Source organism: Carcharodon carcharias, chromosome 17 (genome assembly GCF_017639515.1).
Source record: "Carcharodon carcharias isolate sCarCar2 chromosome 17, sCarCar2.pri, whole genome shotgun sequence".
NCBI lineage: Eukaryota > Metazoa > Chordata > Chondrichthyes > Lamniformes > Lamnidae > Carcharodon > Carcharodon carcharias.
Genome location: NC_054483.1, coordinates 7,583,866 through 7,607,082, shown reverse-complemented (window position 1 = coordinate 7,607,082; position 23,217 = coordinate 7,583,866). Strand labels below are relative to the sequence as shown.

The window sequence follows — 23,217 nt, the reverse complement described above, 5'->3', positions numbered from 1 at the left end:
AGAAAGATGGCGGCTGTTCATTTATTCCCCCCCCCAAAAAAAACTCTCAAGGTATTCTTCCCCGCCCCAGGCCCCCCCCCCCCAAAGATAGAAACAGAAATACCTGGAAAAACTCAGCAAGTCCGGCAGCATCGGCGGAGGAGAGCACAGTTGACGTTATGATGACTGTTCCTCTGCCCCTTACAAATATGGCGGCGGCGGCGGAACTGCTCCTCAAAATCATGGCGCCGGACCGGAGCCTTCCATCTTCCCCCCCACCCCCAACCAATAATAATGCTGGCGGGAGCGCCTGCGCAATGGCTGTTGCCGGACGCAGAGGCCTGGGTGTGTGGTTGGCAGTCGGAAGCGGGAGGCGCCTCTGGGTCCGCAGCCAGGGTCGAGCCGGCGGCGGCGGTGGTAGCAGTAGCAGTAGCAGCAGGAACAGCCTGAGCGAAACTATGAGCAAGAACAAGATCCCGGACAGGTGAGGCCTGAGCCCGAGTTCCACGGGCAGGGCCGCCGCGCCCCTAGGCCGCGCCTTAACCCCTGAGCCGGTGTGGCTAATATTTCCTCCTTTCTCTCTGTAGGTGGCAGAAATATTCTGCTGTGGGCCTCAGGCTCCCGGGAACCAGATTCATCGCATTTAAAGTCCCCTTGAAAAAGGTACAGAAAGTGGTGAGAAATGCTAATGGAATGCTGGCCTTTACATTTGAAATACAAGTTTATACTTCCAGCTGTGCAGAGCCCTGGTCAGACCCCAGCTGTGCAGAGCCCTGGTCAGACCCCAGCTGTGCAGAGCCCTGGTCAGACCCCAGCTGTGCAGAGCCCTGGTCAGACCCCAGCTGTGCAGAGCCCTGGTCAGACCCCAGCTGTGCAGAGCCCTGGTCAGACCCCAGCTGTGCAGAGCCCTGGTCAGACCCCAGCTGTGCAGAGCCCTGGTCAGACCCCAGCTGTGCAGAGCCCTGGTCAGACCCCAGCTGTGCAGAGCCCTGGTCAGACCCCAGCTGTGCAGAGCCCTGGTCAGACCCCAGCTGTGCAGAGCCCTGGTCAGACCCCAGCTGTGCAGAGCCCTGGTCAGACCCCAGCTGTGCAGAGCCCTGGTCAGACCCCAGCTGTGCAGAGCCCTGGTCAGACCCCAGCTGTGCAGAGCCCTGGTCAGACCCCAGCTGTGCAGAGCCCTGGTCAGACCCCAGCTGTGCAGAGCCCTGGTCAGACCCCAGCTGTGCAGAGCCCTGGTCAGACCCCAGCTGTGCAGAGCCCTGGTCAGACCCCAGCTGTGCAGAGCCCTGGTCAGACCACACCTGGAGTTATGAGCCACACACCCCTCAGGAAGTACCTATGGGTCTTGGAGGGACTGCAGTGTAGATTTAATTATGAGGAGAGGCTGCCCCCTACCCAAATTAGGGTTGTGTTCCCTAGGATTTAGAAGGTTATGGGGTGATTTGATCCAAAATTTTCCAAAGATATAGGGAAACGGCTAAGGTAGATAGGGAGAAAGCTATTATTTCCACTGGCTGGGGAGTCTAGAACTTGAGGGGGGAACAGTCTAAAAATTAGACCCAGACCTTTCAGGAGTGAAATTAGGAAACACTGCAGCAGGCAAAGGGTGGTGGAAGTTTGGAACTCTCTTCTGCAAGTGCGGTTGATGCTAGATCAATTGTTCCTTTTAAACCTGAGATTGATATATTTTTAAAACAAAAACAGAATTGCCTGGAAAAACTCAGTAGGTCTGGCAGCATCGGCGGAGAAAAACAAAGTTGATGTTTCGACCATGAGGACTCGAAATGTCAACTTTGTTCTTCTCCGTCGATGCTCCAGACCTGCTGAGTTTTTCCAGGTAATTCTGTTTTTGTTTTAGATTTCCAGCATCCGCAGTTTTTTGTTTTTATTATTGATATATTTTTGTTATCCGTAGGTATTAATATATACAGGAAAGGCAGGTATGTGGAGTTAGGTCACAGATCAGCTGTGACTTCATTGAGTGGTGGAACAGACTCGATGGGCTAAATGGTTTCTGCAATTATATACTGTGTATTCTGCAAGTATATGACATGGGAACATTTTTCTCTGAGGGTAATCAGTCTGTGAAATTCTCTTCCACAGAGAACAGTGGCAGCTGGGTCATTGAATTTATTCAAAGCTGAGAGACAGATTTTTGATCAAGAAGGAATTCAAGGGTTGTGGAGGGCAGACAAGAAAGTGGACTTAAGACCACAATCCAATCAGCCACACTCTTCTGGAATGGTGGAGCAGAACTTGAAGGGCCAAATAGCCTACTCCTGCTCCTAAGTACTATGTTCCTAAAGTTGGTTCCTCAGAGAATCTAAGGTAGAGGGGCATGTTAGTGGGGTAGTGAAAAAGGCATATGGGACACTTGCCTTTATCAATCAAGGCATAGATTACAAAAGTTGGGAGGTCATGTTGGAGTTGTATAGAACCTTGATGAGGCCACAGCTGGAGTACTGTGTGCAGTTCTGGTCACCACATTATAGGAAGGATGTGATTGCACTGGAGGGGGTGCAGAGGAGATTCACCAGGATGTTGCCTGGGATGAAACATTTAAGTTATGAAGGGAGGTTGGATAGACTTGGGTTCTTTTCATTGGAGCAGAGAAGACTGAGGGGTGACCTGATCGAGGTGTACAAGATTATGAGGGGCATGGACAGTGTGCAGCTGTTCCCCTTAGTTGAAGGGTCAGTCACAAGAGGGCATAAGTTCAAGATGAGGGGCAGGAGGTTTAGGGGGATGTGAGGAAAAACTTTCTTAACCAGAGGGTGGTGACAGTCTGGAATGCGCTGCCTGGGAGGATGGTGGAGGCGGGTTGCCTCATCCTTTAAAAAGTACCTGGATGAGCGCTTGGCATGTCATAACATTCAAGGCTATGGACCAAGTGCTGGTAAATGGGATTAGGTAGGTAGGTAGGTCAGGTGTTTCTCATGTGTCAGTGCAGACTCGATGGGCCGAAGGGCCTCCTCTGCACTGTGATTCTGTGAAAGTAAGATTTAAGGTAATTGGCAAAAGAAGCAATGGTGACATGAGGAAAAACGTTTGCTCATAGCAAATGGCTAGGATTTGGAATGCACTGCCTGAGAGTTACTAGAGGCAGATTCATTCAAAGCATTCAAGAGAGAATTGGATTGTTATCTGAAAAGGAAGAATGTGCAGAGCTCTAGAGAGAAGGCAGGGGAGTGGCACTAGTTAAATTGCTCCTACAGAGAGCCAGTGCAGACATGACAGGCCAAATGGCCTCCTGTGCTGTAACAATTCTGTGGTTCTGTAATTAGTGGATGCCACAAGGATCAGTGCTGGGTCCTCAACTATTTACAATCTGTATTAATGACTTGAACGAAGGGACAGAGTGTATTGTAGCCAAATTTACTGATGATCCAAACATAGACAGGAAAGCAAGTTCTGAGGAGAACACAAGAGTTTGCAAAGGGATTTAGAGAGGATAAGCGTGTGAGCAAACATTTTGCAAGTGGAATTTAATGTGGGAAAATGTGAGGCTATCCTCTTTGGTAGATGGGATAAAAAGCAGAATATTCTTTTAATGCAGAGAGAGTAGAGAATGCTGTGGTACAGGCAGATCTGTATATGAATCACAAAAAGTTAGCTTGCAGATACAGCAAATAATTAGGAAGCGTTATGACCACTGGAGGTCATTGAGAAGAGGTTACCCAAATTAGGGTTGTATTCCCTAGAATTTAGAAGGTTATGGGGTGACTTGATCAAAGCTTTCAAGATAAAGGGAAAGGATAAGGTTGATGAGAGAGAAACTATTTCCACTGGTTAGGGAGTCTAGGACTAAGAGGCACAGTCTAAAAATTAGGCACAGACCCTTTAGAAGTGAAATTAGGAAACGCTTCAACACACAAAGGGAGGTATCATTCTGGTAAATCTACGCTGTTGGAGTTAAATGCTACGCAAACCAAATCCCAGAGAGAAACTTGACTTATGGGTCGCAACTTTTTTTTTGTATTCTGATGATGAGAAAACTACATACCGATCTCAGCAGTAAGAGATCCAGTAACATTTTTGGGTTTTTGTAAAGTTTTTAAATTATTAACAAGAAAGAAAAAAAAACTTAAGCAAATAAACTTACACAATTGCAGTTAAGCTTATGAAACATTCCTTCAAAACACGCTACTTGGTTAAACCCACAAGTAAAAACTCTCCAGGCGACATTCCTTTATAGATGTTTAGATTTGAAAAAACCAGCAATATCTCATAAGGCAAATTGCTGTAGCTTCAATAAACGTGTACCACAAAAGGAAAATTGTGTTTAGCCAACTTATTGGAATTATTTGAGGAAGTAACATGTGTTGTGGATAAAGGGGAACCGGTAGATGTACTGTACTTAGATTTCCAGAAGGTATTTAATAAAGTGCCCCATCAAAGGTTATTGCAGAAAATAAAACCTCATGGTATGGGGGTAAGATTGGCATGGGTAGAAGATTGGCTGGCTAACAGGACGCATAAATGCGTCTTTTTCAGGTTGGCAAGATGTAATGAGTGGTGTGCCACCGGGATCAGTGCTGGGACCTCAACTGTTTACAATTTAAATAAATGACTTGGATGGATGGGATGGTTTCCAAATTTGCTGATGGCACAAAGGTGGGTAGGAAAGTAAGTTCTGAAGAGGACATAAGGAGGTTACAAAAAGATACAGATTAAGTGAATGGGCAAAGACCTGGCAAATGGAGTAACATGTGAGCAAATGTGAAATTGTCCATTTTGACAGGAAGAATAAAATAGAACCATATTATCTAAATGGTGAGAGATTGCAGACCTCTGAGGTGCAGAGGGATCTGGGTGTCCTAGTGCATGAATCACAGAAGGCTAGTATTCAGTTACAGCAAGTAATTAGGAAAGCTAACAGAATGTTATCATTTATTGCAAAGGGGATTGAATACAAAAGTAGGGAGATTATGCTTCAGTTGTATAGGGCACTAGTCCGACCACATCTGGAGTACCATGCACATTACTGGCCACCTTATTTAAGGAAAGGTGTAAAGCAGTTCAGAGAAGGTTTACCAGAACAATACCTGTATCGGGTGGGTTGTCTTAATGAGGGAAGGTTGGACGGGTTAGGCTTGTATCCGCTGGAGTTTAGAAGAGTAAGAGGCGACTTGATGGAAACATTTCAGATCCTGAGGGGTCTTGACAGGGTGGATGTGGAGAGGATGTTTCCTCATGTGGGAGAATCTAGAACTAGAGTCACTGCTTAAAAATAAGGGGTCAACCATTTAAAACAGGGATGAGGTGAAATTTTTTCTCTGAGGGTAATAAGTATTTGGAACTCTCTTCCTGAAAAGGTGGTGGAAGCAGAGTCTTTGAATATTTTTAAGGCAGAGGTGGATAGATTCTTGATAAGGGGATTATCGAGGGTAGGTGGGATGCAGACTTCAGGTTACTGTCAGATAGCCACGATCTTATTAAATGGCAGAGCAGGCTCAAGGGGCCAAATGGCCTACTGCTTCTTTGTATGTCCACAAGATCTGTACCACCTTCCACTTTTTGGTAAGGAATCCACTTCACAATACTGCTTGCTGCAGCACAAGAGTTCTCAACAGCTCAGACTCCATCTTAACAGCTAGACAGCTATCTCTGCAGCTCAATAGCTAAAAACCAGCTACCACAGTAACTCTCAAAATCTTTTTTCTCTTTCATCTCATTCCCATTGTTCTCACAGCCCTTTGAAACTCAAACCCTTCCAAATATAAGATCTTTCATGTTTCCATCTCGTCTTTGCTTTTGGGTCAATAAATGTATAACATTCCCACTATTATTTCCCTATGGACTCCTTCAAGATGCAAACATTTTTCTCGCTACCTCTGACTCTCCTTTGAAATTCAAACAACCTCTCAACTTATCTAAAAATGCAAATGTTTGATCTAACCTATTTACTTGGGCCTCAACTCAGCACCTCTTATCCTTTTATAAAAACAAAAAACTGCGGATGCTGGAAATCCAAAACAAAAAAAGAATTACCTGGAAAAACTCAGCAGGTCTGGCAGCATCGGCGGTGAAGAAAAGAGTTGATGTTTCGAGTCCTCATGACCCTTCAACAGAACTGCCTCTTATCCTTTTCATGTTTCCAACACCCCAGACACCCTGACTCCTATCAAACTTGTCCAGCTTAATTAAATCACAAACACACATGCAGACATCCAACTTTCTTTACAGAATAACACAATATACCCCAAAATTTAAAAAAAGTACCCATTCTCACATGAAGGCAAATGGAATGTTGGCTTTTATTATAAGGGGGTCTTGTTACAATTGTACAAGGCCTTGGTGAGACCACACCTAGAGTACTGAGTCTTGAAGGAATGCTTGTATTGGAGAAGGTTCACCAGGTTGATTCCTGGGATGAAGCGGTTGTCTTATGAGGAAAGGTTGGGCCTTTACTCGTGGGAGTTACCCTCGCACTGCATCCAGTATGTAATCTCAATTCAGTCACCCAATCTCTTTGATTATTTTGATCTCTAAACATACCTCTCTTGCACACTCAGGCTTCTAAACCCATTCCTCCACTTCCCCACCTTCCTCTACCTTCACTATTAATAACAGTCTGACTCTAACTCATTCTCGAGCCCTTAAAATCTTTGACCATCGCACTGACAGTAGTGTGTACAGTTTTGGTCTCCTTATTTGCACTGGAGGCAGTTCAGAGAAGATTCACTAGGCTAATTCCTGTGATGAAGGGCTTATCTTATGAAGAAAGGTTCAACAGGTTGGACCTTTACCCCCACTGGCGTTTGGAAGAATGAGAGGAGATGTCATTGAAATATGAGATCCTGAGGAGGCTTGACAGGGTGGATGTTGAGAGGATGTTTCCCCTCATGAGTTCTAGGACTAAGGGGTGACAGTTTCAGAATAAGAGGTCTCCAATTTAAGACAGAGGAGGGGGAATTTCTTCCCTGAAGGTTGTTAATCTTTGGAATTAATTCTCTGTCACAGAGCAGTGGCGGCTGGGGGCATTGAATATGTTCAAGTCTGAGTTAGACAAGACTTGATCGACAAGGGGGTCAAGGGTCATGAGGGACAGACAAGTAAGTGAAATTGAGGGCACAGTTAGCTCAGCCGTGATCTTATTCAATGACAGAGTAAGCATGAGACTCTACTCTTGCTCCTACTGTTTATGTTCTTATGGCCGCCTCCTCTTTTATCTCCATTGCCTCGATGTATTTTTTTTTCAGATGTTCGAAAGACATCTGCAAGCTGGTGAATTCTTCTCACCGACTGACCTCCTGAGACAGGTCAAAGGACAGAGAGAGGAGCTGGGGAAAATCATCGACCTTACCTATACGAAACGTTACTATGATCCCAAGGTAAAGCCTTTGCTTTATCCCTTGGCTGACCGGGGCAGGGTGGGCGTATGACAGGCACAGTTACAATTCATGGATTTCGGTCTACTGTTGAAGCTAGTGCCAGTTATCAGTGATTGTCGTGATTGAGGGATTTTGCTGACTAGCATCTTAGTCAGGCTCCTCGTTTGGGTTACAGTTCTATTTTGGACCTGCTGGCATAGAAATGGCATTTCTTTCTTTTAAATGTATTGTTTAGAAATCATCTCTAGAAATAATAAATGGTGGGGGGGGAAGTATGGTGGGGAGGGGGGAGTACAGTGTTGGGGGGGGTGGGTTGTAAGTACGGCACGGAATTTAAAGTTATTTCTGAAAAGTTGTGGGTATTGTCTCCAGCAGAAATGTAGTCCCTATTTGCACCAGCAAGGTGTGAGAGGGGAATGATTATGATTATTTTTTTGGGCGAGTGTGTGGGGACAGAAGGTAATTAGATTAGAGAACACAGGAGCGCAGAGACAGCCAACACTGTGTGATTGTGGCTGTTTGAAGTTTGAAATATGAACCCTTAGCTGAACAGATCTCCAACAAATGTGTGTGGTGTGTTGAGGAGGCTCTTGAGCTGGGTAATTGGGGTGGGGAACAGGGTTGTAAAGTGAGAGAACACATTGCATCAGACAGCATGCAGGGACATCAGTGCTGATCCTATGTGAGATAACCAACTGAATATGTCTCCACGGGCACACACCCTGTTGCTGTGCCAGTTCATTTTCAAATTATTCTCTGTGGTTGTAGGAGTTGCCAGAGGGTTTGATCTACGAGAAGATTTTCACTGCCGGACATGAAGTGCCAACTGCGAGAAACATTTTAACATTTAAACAAGCTGTGCAAAGCTTCCTGTCGGACAACATGGACAATGGTAAGCTCATCCCCTCCCAAACCCCTGCCCCCAGGTGTGAGGTGGCAGGGCCATGACTTGGTCTTTAATGCCTGATTAAAGGGAAGGGCCTCAGCCCCTTGCGTGGCTGAATTCATTGATTTTTCTCACTTGGAGTGATGAGACTCAAGGTTTGCTTTCTGCCTGTCACATTATGTTGGTTTCGTCAGCAGCTGAATGTCCTGGGATGCGAGCGGGACACCCTTCGAGACATCCAACAGTATTTTAGAGTGAATTAAATCCTGTTTTTTTGTGGTGTAGTCGCTGTAATAATGTAGGGAAATTTGCCAGTTATATGTACACAGCTAGCTTCCACAAACAGCAGTGAGAACAAGCAGATAACCTGTTTTTGAAGTAATGCTGGTTGATCAATAAATGTTGGCCAGGGTACGGGAAAAAAACCCCCATGCTCTTTTTTGAATAGTACAGTGGAATCTTTTGTTTCCACTTTGAGGGTGTGTCGCTCCCTGGGTGCTGCCCCCCCGGAAGGTGTGGCGCTCCCTGGGTGCTGCCCCCCTGTAGGTGTGGCGCTCCCTGGGTGCTGCCCCCTGTAGGTGTGGCGCTCCCTGGGTGCTGCCCCCCCTGTGGGTGTGGCGCTCCCTGGGTGCTGCCCCCCTGTAGGTGTGGCGCTCCCTGGGTGCTGCACCCCTGTAGGTGTGGCGCTCCCTGGGTGCTGCCCCCCTGTAGGTGTGGCGCTCCCTGGGTGCTGCCCCCCTGTAGGTGTTGCGCTCCCTGGGTGCTGCCCCCCTGTAGGTGTGGCGCTCCCTGGGTGCGGCCCCCCTGTAGGTGTGGCGCTCCCTGGGTGCTGCCCCCCTGTAGGTGTGGCGCTCCCTGGGTGCTGCCCACCTGTAGGTGTGGCGCTCCCTGGGTGCTGCCCCTCTGTAGGTGTGTCGCTCCCTGGGTGCTGCCCCCCTGTAGGTGTGGCGCTCCCTGGGTGCTGCCCCCTTGTAGGTGTGGCGCTCCCTGGGTGCTGCCCCCTTGTAGGTGTGGCGCTCCCTGGGTGCTGCCCCCCTGTAGGTGTGGCACTCCCTGGGCTATGCCCCCTGTAGGTGTGTCGCTCCCTGGGTGCTGCCCCCCTGTAGGTGTGGCACTCCCTGGGCTATGCACCCCTGTAGGTGTGTCGCTCCCTGGGCTATGCCCCCCTGTAAGTGTGTCGCTCCCTGGGTGCTGCCCCCCTGTAGGTGTGGCGCTCCCTGGGTGCTGCCCCCCTGTAGGTGTGGCGCTCCCTGGGTGCTGCCCCCCTGTAGGTGTGGCGCTCCCTGGGTGCTGCCCCCCTGTAGGTGTGGCGCTCCCTGGGTGCTGCCCCCCTGTAGGTGTGGCGCTCCCTGGGTGCTGCCCCCCTGTAGGTGTGTCCCTCCCTGGGCTATGCCCCCCTGTAGGTGTGGCGCTCCCTGGGCTATGCCCCCCTGTAAGTGTGTCGCTCCCTGGGTGCTGCCCCCCTGTAGGTGTGTCCCTCCCTGGGCTATGCCCCCCTGTAGGTGTGGCGCTCCCTGGGTGCTGCCACCCTGTAGGTGTGTCGCTCCCTGGCTGCTGCCCCCCTGTAGGTGTGTCGCTCCCTGGGTGCTGCCCCCCTGTAGCTGTGGCGCTCCCTGGGTGCTGCCCCCCTGTAGGTGTGGCGCTCCCTGGGTGCTGCCCCCCTGTAGGTGTGTCGCTCCCTGGGCTATGCCCCCCTGTAGGTGTGTCGCTCCCTGGGTGCTGCCCCCCTGTAGGTGTGTCGCTCCCTGGGCTATGCCCCCCTGTAGGTGTGTCGCTCCCTGGGTGCTGCCCCCCTGTAGGTGTGGCGCTCCCTGGGTGCTGCCCCCCTGTAGGTGTGTCCCTCCCTGGGCTATGCCCCCCTGTAGGTGTGTCGCTCCCTGGGCTATGCCCCCCTGTAGGTGTGTCGCTCCCTGGGCTATGCCCCCCTGTAGGTGTGTCGCTCCCTGGGCTATGCCCCCCTGTAGGTGTGTCGCTCCCTGGGCTATGCCCCCCTGTAGGTGTGTCGCTCCCTGGGTGCTGCCCCCCTGTAGGTGTGGCGCTCCCTGGGTGCTGCCCCCCTGTAGGTGTGTCCCTCCCTGGGCTATGCCCCCCTGTAGGTGTGGCGCTCCCTGGGCTATGCCCCCCTGTAGGTGTGGCGCTCCCTGGGTGCTGCCCCCTGTAGGTGTGGCGCTCCCTGGGTGCTGCCCCCTGTAGGTGTGGCGCTCCCTGGGTGCTGCCCCCCTGTAGGTGTGGCGCTCCCTGGGTGCTGCCCCCCTGTAGGTGTGGCGCTCCCTGGGTGCTGCCCCCCTGTAGGTGTGGCGCTCCCTGGGTGCTGCCCCCCCTGTAGGTGTGTCGCTCCCTGGGCTATGCCCCCCTGTAGGTGTGTCGCTCCCTGGGTGCTGCCCCCCTGTAGGTGTGGTGCTCCCTGGGTGCTGCCCCCCTGTAGGTGTGGTGCTCCCTGGGTGCTGCCCCCCCTGTAGGTGTGGCGCTCCCTGGGTGCTGCCCCCCTGTAGGTGTGTCCCTCCCTGGGCTATGCCCCCCTGTAGGTGTGGCGCTCCCTGGGCTATGCCCCCCTGTAGGTGTGGCGCTCCCTGGGTGCTGCCCCCCTGTAGGTGTGTCGCTCCCTGACTGCTGCCCCCTTGTAGGTGTGTCGCTCCCTGGCTGCTGCCCCCCTGTAGGTGTGTCGCTCCCTGTGTGCTGCCCCCCTGTAGGTGTGTCGCTCCCTGTGTGCTGCCCCCCTGTAGGTGTGGCGCTCCCTGGGTGCTGCCCCCCTGTAGGTGTGGCGCTCCCTGGGCTATGCCCCCCTGTAGGTGTGGCGCTCCCTGGGCTATGCCCCCCTGTAGGTGTGGCACTCCCTGGGCTATGCCCCCCTGTAGGTGTGGCGCTCCCTGGGCTATGCCCCCCTGTAGGTGTGGCGCTCCCTGGGCTATGCCCCCCTGTAGGTGTGGCGCTCCCTGGGCTATGCCCCCCTGTAGGTGTGGCGCTCCCTGGGTTCTGCCCCCCTGTAGGTGTGGCGCTCCCTGGGTGCTGCCCCCCTGTAGGTGTGTCGCTCCCTGGGTGCTGCCCCCCTGTAGGTGTGTCGCTCCCTGGGTGCTGCCCCCCTGTAGGTGTGTCGCTCCCTGGGTGCTGCCCCCCTGTAGGTGTGTCGCTCCCTGGGCTATGCCCCCCTGTAGGTGTGTCGCTCCCTGGGTGCTGCCCCCCTGTAGGTGTGGCGCTCCCTGGGTGCTGCCCCCCTGTAGGTGTGTCCCTCCCTGGGCTATGCCCCCCTGTAGGTGTGGCGCTCCCTGGGCTATGCCCCCCTGTAGGTGTGGCGCTCCCTGGGTGCTGCCCCCCTGTAGGTGTGGCGCTCCCTGGGTGCTGCCCCCCTGTAGGTGTGGCGCTCCCTGGGTGCTGCCCCCCTGTAGGTGTGGCGCTCCCTGGGTGCTGCCCCCCCTGTAGGTGTGGCGCTCCCTGGGTGCTGCCCCCCCTGTAGGTGTGGAGCTCCCTGGGTGCTGCCCCCCCTGTAGGTGTGGCGCTCCCTGGGTGCTGCCCCCCCTGTAGGTGTGGCGCTCCCTGGGTGCTGCCCCCCCTGTAGGTGTGTCGCTCCCTGGGCTATGCCCCCCTGTAGGTGTGGCGCTCCCTGGGTGCTGCCCCCCTGTAGGTGTGGCGCTCCCTGGGCTATGCCTCCCTGTAGGTGTGGCGCTCCCTGGCCTATGCCCCCCTGTAGGTGTGGCGCTCCCTGGGCTATGCCCCCCTGTAGGTGTGGCGCTCCCTGGGCTATGCCCCCCTGTAGGTGTGGCGCTCCCTGGGCTATGCCCCCCTGTAGGTGTGGCGCTCCCTGGGTGCTGCCCCCCTGTAGGTGTGGCGCTCCCTGGGTGCTGCCCCCCTGTAGGTGTGGCGCTCCCTGGGTGCTGCCCCCCTGTAGGTGTGGCGCTCCCTGGGTGCTGCCCCCCTGTAGGTGTGGCGCTCCCTGGGTGCTGCCCCCCTGTAGGTGTGCGCTCCCTGGGTGCTGCCCCCCTGTAGGTGTGGCGCTCCCTGGGTGCTGACCACCTGTAGGTGTGGCGCTCCCTGATTTATGCCCCCCTGTAGGTGTGGCGCTCCCTGGGTGCTGCCTCCCTGTCGGTGTGTTGCTCCCTGGGTGCTGCCCCCCTGTAGGTGTGTCGCTCCCTGGGTGCTGCCCCCCTGTAGGTGTGTCGCTCCCTGGGTGCTGCCCCCCTGTAGGTGTGTCGCTCCCTGGGTGCTGCCCCCCTGTAGGTGTGTCGCTCCCTGGGTGCTGCCCCCCTGTAGGTGTGTCGCTCCCTTGGTGCTGCCCCCCTGTAGGTGTGTCGCTCCCTGGGTGCTGCCCCCCTGTAGGTGTGTCGCTCCCTGGGTGCTGCCACCCTGTAGGTGTGTCGCTCCCTGGGTGCTGCCCCCCTGTAGGTGTGGCACTCCCTGGGTGCCGTCCCCCTGTAGGTGTGTCCCTCCCTGGGTGCTGCCCCCCTGTAGGTGTGTCGCTCCCTGGGTATGCCCCCCTGTTGGTGTGGCGCTCCCTGGGTGCTGCCCCTCTGTAGGTGTGTCGCTGCCTGTGTGCTGCCCCCCTGTAGGTGTGGCGCTCCCTAGGTGCTTCCCCCCCTGTAGGTGTGTCGCTCCCTGGGTGCTGCCACCCTGTAGGTGTGTCGCTCCCTGGGTGCTGCCCCCCTGTAGGTGTGTCGCTCCCTGGGTGCTGCCCCCCTGTAGGTGTGTCGCTCCCTGGGTGCTGCCCCCCTGTAGGTGTGGCACTCCCTGGGTGCTGCCCCCCTGTAGGTGTGTCCCTCCCTGGGTGCTGCCCCCCTGTAGGTGTGTCCCTCCCTGGGTGCTGCCCCCCTGTAGGTGTGGCGCTCCCTGGGTGCTGCCCCTCTGTAGGTCTGTCGCTGCCTGGGTGCTGCCCCTCTGTAGGTCTGTCGCTGCCTGTGTGCTGCCCCCCTGTAGGTGTGTCACTCCCTGGGTGCTGCCCCCCTGTAGGTTTGGCGCTCCCTAGGTGCTTCCCCCCTGTAGGTGTGGCGCTCCCTGGGTGCTGCCCCCCTGTAGGTGTGGCGCTCCCTGGGTGCTGCCCCCCTGTAGGTGTGGCGCTCCCTGGGTGCTGCCCCCCTGTAGGTGTGGCGCTTCCTGGGTGCTGCCCCCCTGTAGGTGTGGCGCTCCCTGGGTGTTGCCCCCCCTGTAGGTGTGGCGCTCCCTGGGTGCTGCCCCCCCTGTAGGTGTGGCGCTCCCTGGGTGCTGCCCCCCCTGTAGGTGTGGCGCTCCCTGGGTGCTGCCCCCCCTGTAGGTGTGTCGCTCCCTGGGCTATGCCCCCCTGTAGGTGTGGCGCTCCCTGGGCTATGCCCCCCTGTAGGTATGGCGCTCCCTGGGTGCTGCCCCCCTGTAGGTGTGGCGCTCCCTGGGCTATGCCCCCCTGTAGGTGTGGCGCTCCCTGGCCTATGCCCCCCTGTAGGTGTGGCGCTCCCTGGGCTATGCCCCCCTGTAGGTGTGGCGCTCCCTGGGCTATGCCCCCCTGTAGGTGTGGCGCTCCCTGGGTGCTGCCCCCCTGTAGGTGTGGCGCTCCCTGGGTCCTGCCCCCCTGTAGGTGTGGCGCTCCCTGGGTGCTGCCCCCCTGTAGGTGTGGCGCTCCCTGGGTGCTGCCCCCCTGTAGGTGTGGCGCTCCCTGGGTGCTGCCCCCCTGTAGGTGTGGCGCTCCCTGGGTGCTGACCACCTGTAGGTGTGGCGCTCCCTGATTTATGCCCCCCTGTAGGTGTGGTGCTCCCTGGGCTATGCCCCCCTGTAGGTGTGGCGCTCCCTGGGTGCTGCCTCCCTGTCGGTGTGTCGCTCCCTGGGTGCTGCCCCCCTGTAGGTGTGTCGCTCCCTGGGTGCTGCCCCCCTGTAGGTGTGTCGCTCCCTGGGTGCTGCCCCCCTGTAGGTGTGTCGCTCCCTGGGTGCTGCCCCCCTGTAGGTGTGTCGCTCCCTGGGTGCTGCCCCCCTGTAGGTGTGTCGCTCCCTGGGTGCTGCCCCCCTGTAGGTGTGGCACTCCCTGGGTGCCGTCCCCCTGTAGGTGTGTCCCTCCCTGGGTGCCGCCCCCCTGTAGGTGTGTCGCTCCCTGGGTATGCCCCCCTGTTGGTGTGGCGCTCCCTGGGTGCTGCCCCTCTGTAGGTGTGTCGCTGCCTGTGTGCTGCCCCCCTGTAGGTGTGGCGCTCCCTAGGTGCTTCCCCCCCTGTAGGTGTGTCACTCCCTGGGTGCTGCCCCCCTGTAGGTGTGTCGCTCCCTGGGTGCTGCCACCCTGTAGGTGTGTCGCTCCCTGGGTGCTGCCCCCCTGTAGGTGTGTCGCTCCCTGGGTGCTGCCCCCCTGTAGGTGTGTCGCTCCCTGGGTGCTGCCCCCCTGTAGGTGTGGCACTCCCTGGGTGCTGCCCCCCTGTAGGTGTGTCCCTCCCTGGGTGCTGCCCCCCTGTAGGTGTGTCGCTCCCTGGGTATGCCCCCCTGTTGGTGTGGCGCTCCCTGGGTGCTGCCCCTCTGTAGGTGTGTCGCTGCCTGTGTGCTGCCCCCCTGTAGGTGTGTCACTCCCTGGGTGCTGCCCCCCTGTAGGTGTGGCGCTCCCTAGGTGCTTCCCCCCTGTAGGTGTGTCACTCCCTGGGTGCTGCCCCCCTGTAGGTGTGGCGCTCCCTGGGTGCTGCCCCCCCGTAGGTGTGGCGCTCCCTTGGTGCTGCCCCCCTGTAGGTGTGGCGCTCCCTGGGTGCTGCCCCCCTGTAGGTGTGGCACTCCCTGGGTGCTGCCCCCCTGTAGGTGTGGTGCTCCCTGGGTGCTGCCCCCCTGTAGGTGTGCCGCTCCCTTGGTGCTGCCCCCCTGTATGTGTGGCACTCCCTGGGTGCTGCCCCTCTGTAGGTGTGGTGCTCCCTGGCTGCTGCCCCTCCGATGTTTTGCTTCGGACCTGAGTCTGACGTCAACATGTTAGGGAGTCTGGATGTTTGCAAGCACCCCCCAGCCATATTATTTCATGTACAGGACACTGGGATAGGGGTCAAAGCTTTATGTTGAGCCTTTTTTTATCCATCTACTTGTAGATAAACTGGTTGGCGTTCACTGCACTCATGGAGTTAACCGAACTGGCTATCTAATTTGCAGGTAAGTTGTCGGCTGTTTTCATAACCATGTCACTGAGCAAAGAGGAAGTGGTTGAGCAATTCTGTTGCCTTACTCCATCTCATTTGATTTTGCAGGAAGGAGCTGCAGCATTCTTTAGGGTTGAGGGAGCTGCTTATTGGGCATTAGAGACGGTAGCCCCCCTCCCTTGCTATCTCCCCTACCCCAGTGGTGCTGAGACATCTCATTGCCCACAGCTCATTGAGCTGGTTACAACCGATGTCTGCAGTTATTCTTTGAACTCAGCCATTACCCTTCCTGCTGTCCTGCAGACTTGATCCCTTAGTTTCAGTAGCAATGAGAATCTCCACGTGGGCAAGCTGTCTGATCTGAGTCCCATCTAGATCTCTGGCATTCATTTTCTGATGTGATCATTAATCAGGGGCAGGTCCCTGTCACACTTGCCCCTCTTTTGCCAAGCATGGCCGTAACTCCTTTGCCCACACCCCTTCTTCTCGCTAACTCACCCCAGACCAGCGATCGTTTCAGAGACGTTCCCCGTCTTTGGATAAATGAGCTGTTCCACCGGGAATGGAATTTGAGTCGTATACCTCTGAAGAATCCCTGCTCTTTGTCTGAGCGATTGGAGATTGTACCGTTCCTGTTGGAGCATACCTCAGTTAGTTTAATTCAAGAGATATCTCATGATCTGAAGCTGTAGTTTGTGCAGAGTGAGAGTGAGGGGGCCTGGGTTCTCACAGGCAGCACTAACTGTGCTTTCAATCTTTGAACTGAGCCCTGCCCAGCTAGAACATGGTGTTCCCACAGGAAACATTTCACTGCAGTGCCTGTTAAAACATGCTCCTCAATAAAGTTTGTCTGGCACTTTCTCCTCCAGGTCTTGGGTTAGCTAGCAGTGTCACAGTGCTGGATTCACTCTGTACCCTGAAACTACTAAACCACCAGCTGTACAATTCCACACTTGTTCCAAACTAGGGCCTTGTGTATGGAGAGAGCCACACTGATGACTGGTGGGGATGGGGCCCACTAGAGTTGGCAGCCTCTGGAAAGGATAAGTTAGCAGTGCTAAATGAAGCTCATGAGGCACACAGACAACTGAATTGGTTTCTGTGTGTTTTTCTCCAGGTATATTAGTGTGTGGTCTCAGTAAACCAGAGGCAGCACTGGCTATGCTAGTGACGAGGTGAAAATGGGAGCCTTGCATTGTGATCTTTGACTGTTGTCTGAAAGGTGTGCATTCCTATAGCACCTTTCACAACCTCGGAACAGCTCAAAGTGTTCTTCACCCAGTGAAGTACTTTGTGGTGTCTTCACTACTGTTAAGTAGGAAATATGGCAGTCAGTTTGCGCACAGCAAGCCCCCCCACAAGCAGCATTGTGAAAATAACCAGATAATCTGTTTTTCTGATTTTGATTCGGGGATAAATATCGACCAGGACACCAGGGAGAGCTCCCTGCTCCTCTTCAGAATAGTGTCATGGGATCTTTTCTGCCCGTCTGAGAGGGCACATGAGGCCTCCGTTGAATATTTCATCTGACGGCAGCACAGGGAGTGTCAGCCTCGATTTTGTGCTGAAGCCTCGAGTGGAATTGGAACCCACATTCTTCTGACTTGAGTCAACAATGCTACCCACTGAGCCGCAGCTGCCAACATTCTTGTTTGCAGTTCTCTGATTCTTCTCTCTGGTTTGTTTCAGGTACCTAATCGATGTGGATGGGATGGAGCCTCACAGTGCAATAGATTGTAAGCTCTTGGTTTTCAGACTTGGCTTGTCATAGCTGTTGCACTGATTGTCGTTTTAAAATCTCTTAATCCCTGGTTCTTTCTCTCCAGTGTTCAATAAATCCCGAGGCTACCAAATAGAAAGGCAGAATTACATACAGGACCTACTGCAAGGGCCACGCAGGAGGTAAGGTCCACTGACTTGGGATCCAAGTGAACAGCAATCTTAATAGACAGCACTCAGGCTATTCCTGTATCCAGGCTGTATAAGGGTAGTGGCAGAGTTGCAGTCTGATTCTCACTCAGATTCACTCACTCACTATGACCTTACCCAGATTTTGCCGATCAAGTTTCCATTGGGCATGTACACTGAAATAGTTCCCGGAATGCGCATATATGCCCTGGAGGGCTTTGCGTGTTTCAAACGAGTTCCTTTCTCTTGATTGCACTGAATTTCGCAATGATAAGCTATGTCAGCTCAACTTTCTTCTGTGTTTAACTTTTTTCTGTTACGCAGCAATAAAGGAATTGATGTACCTGCTCCATGCCCAGTTACGAGGCAGAAGGAACCACACAGCCAGCAGGCCATGTTCAAGCAGCGAGAGAGGTGTGTAATACTGTGGTCATTCAGTTTGCTTGAACCTGATTTCCTGTAGGTAAAAGCAAAATACTGCGGATGCTGGAAATCTGTTACCTGTCGACAATGTGCTGTCAGTTAGGTGTGAAATCCTCAAACTGTCTGACGACTAATTCCTGGTTTGCTTTTTCCCAGTTGCTGGTTTAATTTTTTTTTTGTCTGCAACTGTTGGTGATAGCTCTACTTTTCCCATTCACACCTTCTCTGGTCCCACATTCTGTTTATTTCCTGGTCCCATCACTCTCCACCTTCGCCTTGCACCATCATCTGGCTTTTGTCAATTAATCTCTCAAACTTTCTCTTTTGTTCTCCCCTACCTTCCGCGGCGATGCTTAAAACCTGCTGCATCTCAAAGTACTCCCCGTTCATCAGACCTCACACATTAACTCTCTCTCTCTCTGTCTCTCCACTGATGTTGCTGAGCGTTGTCTGTCTTCAGTTCCTGAATGGTCTGTACGTTGAGGGAGCTGGGTTAACGGTGGGCTGAATTACGGGCATGGTCTGGGCTTTTGGAGTTTGTGGGGGGTGAATCCAGAGTGGCAGACACAAGTGTCAGAGATTTGGGGGTACATCGGCCCCTCAACTTGGTAAGGCCACTTAACAAACGAAACTATTAGAACCCCGGGCCTTGGGGCAACTGGTATGAAGCATAATAGCCGACGCTTCATGGTGGATGTGTGCAAAACCTTACACGGGTCACAGTTCGCCAACCTGTGTGCGATTTTGCGCTCTATTCAATAAAAAGGACATTGAGGCAGTCGAGAGGGTGTAGCGCAGATTCACGTGGGTGCTGCCCCTTATGAGGAAATAAAAATATGAAGAAAGACCTGACGTTCATTAAAACAACGGAGATTGTGGGGTGATTTAACTAAGTGGTGAAGGAACGGGACAGAGTGGAAGGAAGCGGGTTCCCAGTGGTCGAGGCATCGAGACACCCATTATGAGATGCAGTGCTAGAGAGTTCAGGACAGAACGGAAGACAATCTCTTTTTATAAAGAGGACTGCAAGGCCGCCGAATGAGTTAGTGACCCAGGCAGAGATCACCACCACAATATTTAAGAGACAGACACGCTTGGAGGAAGAAGGTGTGTGGCAGGTAAACAACAGCACAGGCTGGCTGGGCCGAATGGCCTGCACCTGCGTTGTGATTCCATTGTAAGATGTAATTTTCTGTCGTTACACTGAATGCACTCCAGGATGTTGGGTAACGTGTAGTGGGACCATAAGGGTCCATGGGGTACATTTGTGAGACTTTGACTGGAGCAGCTGCTTTGACTTGGTGTCCAGCTCCAGAATGATGCTGCGCACAAAGTTTGTGGCGCTCTCTTTGGCTGCAGCTTGCAGCCTGTATGTTCAGAGGGGTGATGGTCCCTCAGCTGCTCACTGTCCCATGTGCCTCTTGTTATGCAGTGTTTGTGACTGCTGCAGCAGCCAGCTGCAAGGAGCAGGGCAGATGTGCAAAAAAGCGGAGCATCTAACCTCGCACAGGGACACGGCAGTCTCCTGCGTATCCATCTATTTGTTGTGCTGTTAGATGGTATGTTCAGAAATAACACCTGTTTGATGCAATGTTCCTTTGTCGAGGGGAAAGATTGTTATTTCAGTTATTTAAACAGCACTCGTTCTCTCCCAGATACAGCTATCCTGCGTTTAGCACCTAATGTCTTCCGAGAAAGGCATGTTAAAGGAAAAGCACTTTCCCTTAAGAAACCATGTAATAAGGATGGGTTATGTTCCTGACCTGTACATTTTGCATTGGGTGCCTTGAACCTAACTGACCCAAAAATCCCCTTACTAACTTACTGACTCGTAACAATTTACAGTACTAACTCTTTCCACTCGGCTCTTGCACACCGCTTGGCAGCTCTTGCTGATTTTCCAGCTCCTCGATCCTGCCGATTGCCTCGCTGTGAGTGAGGGCTTCAGGAGGGAGGGAGCGGGTGGTGGTGGGGGGGGGGGGGGGGGGGGGGGGGGGGGGGGGGGGGGGGGGGGGGGGGGGGGGGGGGGGGGGGGGGGGGGGGGGGGGGGGGGGGGGGGACGTGGGGGTTAGTTGGAGGTGGCTGGGTGTTTGGGGGGGGTGGTTGGGGGTGTGGGGGGGAGGAAATGAGCAAGAGGGTCGGGAAGGGAGGGAAACGATTGAGAGTTTGTTTTTTTAAAAAAGAAAATGACTTGGTAACCAAGTTAAAACAAAAATAGCGGTAACACTATTGGGCTGACCCTCCAGTACGTCACTGAGGGAGCACGGCACTGTCGCAGGGACGGTACTGAAGGAGTGCTGTAATGTTGGAGGAACAGTACTGAGCGATTACTGCACTGTTGCAGGGGCAGTACTCTGAGTGCTCCATTGTTAGAGGAGGAATACTGAGGAATTGCTGCACTGTTAGCAGAGCAGTACTGAGAGTGTAGTGCACTGCCGCACGGACAGCACCTGGGGAAGCATTGCTTTGTTGGAGTAGGAGTACCGAGGCAGCGCTGCACTGTCGGAGGGTCAGTACTGAGGGAGTGCTTCAGAGTCTAAACGCTACTGGCAGAAGAGAATCCGAGTTCTTTCCAGCGTCTTGGCCACTATTTATTTCTCAACCAACACTTAAAACCCACGAACTGGTCATTTATGTTGGTGAGATTTGTGAGATCTTATTAGTGCAGAATATTTATCTGCTTAACCATAACTGTCCTTGGCCCTTTGCAGTCAATGAGAGATGTAAAATGGAGTGACATTGGTTTGTCTCTGTTGGGAATGTTGTCTTATGTTATATCTAGGCATACATTGTGCAGTATTTTGCAGAGAATATGAAATACAAGGATAGATTCCTAAGTGCTGCAGTCTGTAAATCTGTAAATGATGCATTTGCTGTTCTCTTACAGACCATACCAGGGGAAATGTCCCACTCGTAATGGCTTTCATGAGTTCAGCCAATTGAGCTGCCCAGCAAAACAGTCTGCTCAACCCTACCAGCCTGTGCAGCATCCCAACAGACAGTGGTTTGGGACTGGCGCTGTGCACCAAACAGTGCACTATAATGGGAATGTCAAGACATTTTCCAACTGTGATTACAGAAGACAGGAATTGTCCTGGGGAAATTGTCAACCCGAGTCCTCAGGGTGGAGCGGTCAGCCCGAGTCCTCAGGGTGGAGCGGTCAGTCCGAATCCTCAGGGTGGAGCGGTCAGTCCAAGTCCTCAGGGTGGAGCGGTCAGTCCGAATCCTCAGGGTGGAGCGGTCAGCCCGAGTCCTCACGGTGGAGCGGTCAGCCCAGGTCCTCACGGTGGAGCGGTCAGCCCGAGTCCTCACGGTGGAGCGGTCAGCCCGAGTCCTCAGGGTGGAGCGGTCAGCCCGGGTCCTCAGGGTGGAGCGGTCAGCCCGGGTCCTCAGGGTGGAGCGGTCAGCCCGAGTCCTCACGGTGGAGCGGTCAGCCCGAGTCCTCAGGGTGGAGCGGTCAGCCCGGGTCCTCAGGGTGGAGCGGTCAGCCCGGGTCCTCAGGGTGGAGCGGTCAGCCAGAGTCCTCAGGGTGGAGCGGTCAGCCCGAGTCCTCAGGGTGGAGCGGCCAGCCCGAGTCCTCAGGGTGGAGCGGCCAGCCCGAGTCCTCAGGGTGGAGCGGCCAGCCCGAGTCCTCAGGGTGGAGCGGCCAGCCCGGGTCCTCAGGGTGGAGCGGCCAGCCCGGGTCCTCAGGGTGGAGCGGCCAGCCCGGGTCCTCAGGGTGGAGCGGCCAGCCCGGGTCCTCAGGGTGGAGCGGCCAGCCCGGGTCCTCAGGGTGGAGCGGCCAGCCCGGGTCCTCAGGGTGGAGCGGCCAGCCCGGGTCCTCAGGGTGGAGCGGCCAGCCCGAGTCCTCACAGCGGAGCGGCCAGCCCGAGTCCTCACGGCGGAGCGGTCAGCCCGAGTCCTCACGGCGGAGCGGTCAGCCCGAGTCCTCACGGCGGAGCGGTCAGCCCGAGTCCTCACGGCGGAGCGGTCAGCCCGAGTCCTCACGGCGGAGCGGTCAGCCCGAGTCCTCACGGCGGAGCGGTCAGCCCGAGTCCTCACGGCGGAGCGGTCAGCCCGAGTCCTCACGGCGGAGCGGTCAGCCCGAGTCCTCACGGCGGAGCGGTCAGCCCGAGTCCTCACGGCGGAGCGGTCAGTCGCAATCCCCCTGGCAGAGTTATCAGCTTCCACATGCTGCAAGGGGTAACAGAGGCAGGAAACTAAACTCTGGTGGTCAAGACAGATTGAATACACATCTACGATGGGACAATTAAAATGCAAACAGAAAATATTTTAGTAATTAATTGACCAATGTATGAACGTATTTCGCATTGCTTTTTTATAAAGACTGATTCATTCTATACCACTGTTCAACATGAAATGGAGCAGCTGAATGGGAGCTAGTGTTGGTTTGAGATCAAAGCTTCACCGGGTTTGTCTCGTCTGTCAGTGCCAAACACTGTTTAATGTTGTGTTTGAGGATCTTAACTCATTCCCTGAGACCACTGCCAGCCCACCACTGACAGTCCTGACCCCAGTGTTAGCCAGTTCAAGCTTCTCGCCTTTCTTAACCCCAAGTTTAGAGGCCCATTGTCTACAGTTGTACTCTGGGTACCCGAGGGGGCATAGTGGATACATCGTGCAGTCACCATTGTACTGCTGAGATCTCCGTTCAAGGAGGGCTTTCTCCTGCGGCCCTTCCACTTTCATCATCCAGGTAACCGAGCTGACTGTTAAACATCTTTGACACTTAAAGCCGGGACGAGCAGGTCTTGTATGTCGCATGTTCCCTGGTGCAGCAATACTCGGTGTCCCATCCTTTTCTTGCCCAGTGACCATTGCCCGGTGTCTGTAACCAGCCATTAGTGGAGTGCAGTTGGACAGGGGAGAGGAGGTAGAGAACCCCTGAACTCCAGCTCTCCATATCTCTGCCACTGATATTAAGTGATGGACTTTAACCCGGCTCATAACTAATGCTGTCTGATCATGGCATCACACTGAAAAATCATTTCCGTTATTTTATATTTAGCTTCTGGGTTGATATATAATCTGACCTTAGGTTTTACCCAGGCCAGCCAGAAAGCATTGTCCCAAAGGAAATGGTTAAATATTATATTTGAAACTGGGCTTTTTAAATTATTTAATTCCTGATCCATGCGGCCATCTTTGAACTGCACTCCGCCCAATCCACTGATCTTGGCTGGTTGTGGGTGGAACGTGATGGGGGACATCGGTCGGAGCCTCATATTCCCGATCAGTGGACCCTTGGTGCCATTTGTGGAGGTCAGGCTCAGCTCTGTGCCTTGTCCGTGCAGTGGGCTAGCCTTGCAGGCCCTCGTTGTCTTAGCTCATGGGGAACGGACACTTACAGCTGAAGGATAGCAAGTGCCTCAGTGAGAGCAGTCGACCTGTATTCTCTGACTGGCTGCTTCTCTCAGTAATACTATACGCCAAAGTGGCCTCTTTCTTCCACCGGCTTCTCCCTGGCCCCTCAGCATTCACGTTCAAATGAGACAAGGCTCAAGCTTTTTTTTTTCTTCCCGCTTCGAAACATAAATTGCCTGAAAAAAAACTATAATTTTAATTTTTAGGATTGTTTTACTTTCACATTCTGCACTGCGCAAAAACTTAATTCTGAAATAAATGACTTTTCCCAGTC

At 54.0% G+C, this 23,217-nt stretch overlaps 1 protein-coding gene across 2 annotated transcripts; it reads left to right on the top strand.

The window, feature by feature from the left end:
• Positions 1–296: 296 nt before the first annotated feature.
• On the top strand, positions 297–23,217 carry LOC121290019 (collagen alpha-1(I) chain-like). Of its 2 annotated transcripts, XM_041210158.1 has the most exons (9): positions 297–463; positions 567–642; positions 7,182–7,313; positions 8,082–8,205; positions 15,201–15,261; positions 16,938–16,984; positions 17,075–17,150; positions 17,481–17,570; positions 20,467–23,217. In XM_041210158.1, the coding sequence occupies exons 1-9, from the start codon at positions 297–299 to the stop codon at positions 21,830–21,832; spliced, it is 2,139 nt and encodes a 712-aa protein (XP_041066092.1). In that variant the 3' UTR covers positions 21,833–23,217. The 2 variants fall into 2 exon arrangements, with proteins under 2 accessions (XP_041066092.1, XP_041066093.1); XM_041210159.1 differs by lacking the exon at positions 567–642 and having other exon boundaries at positions 327–463.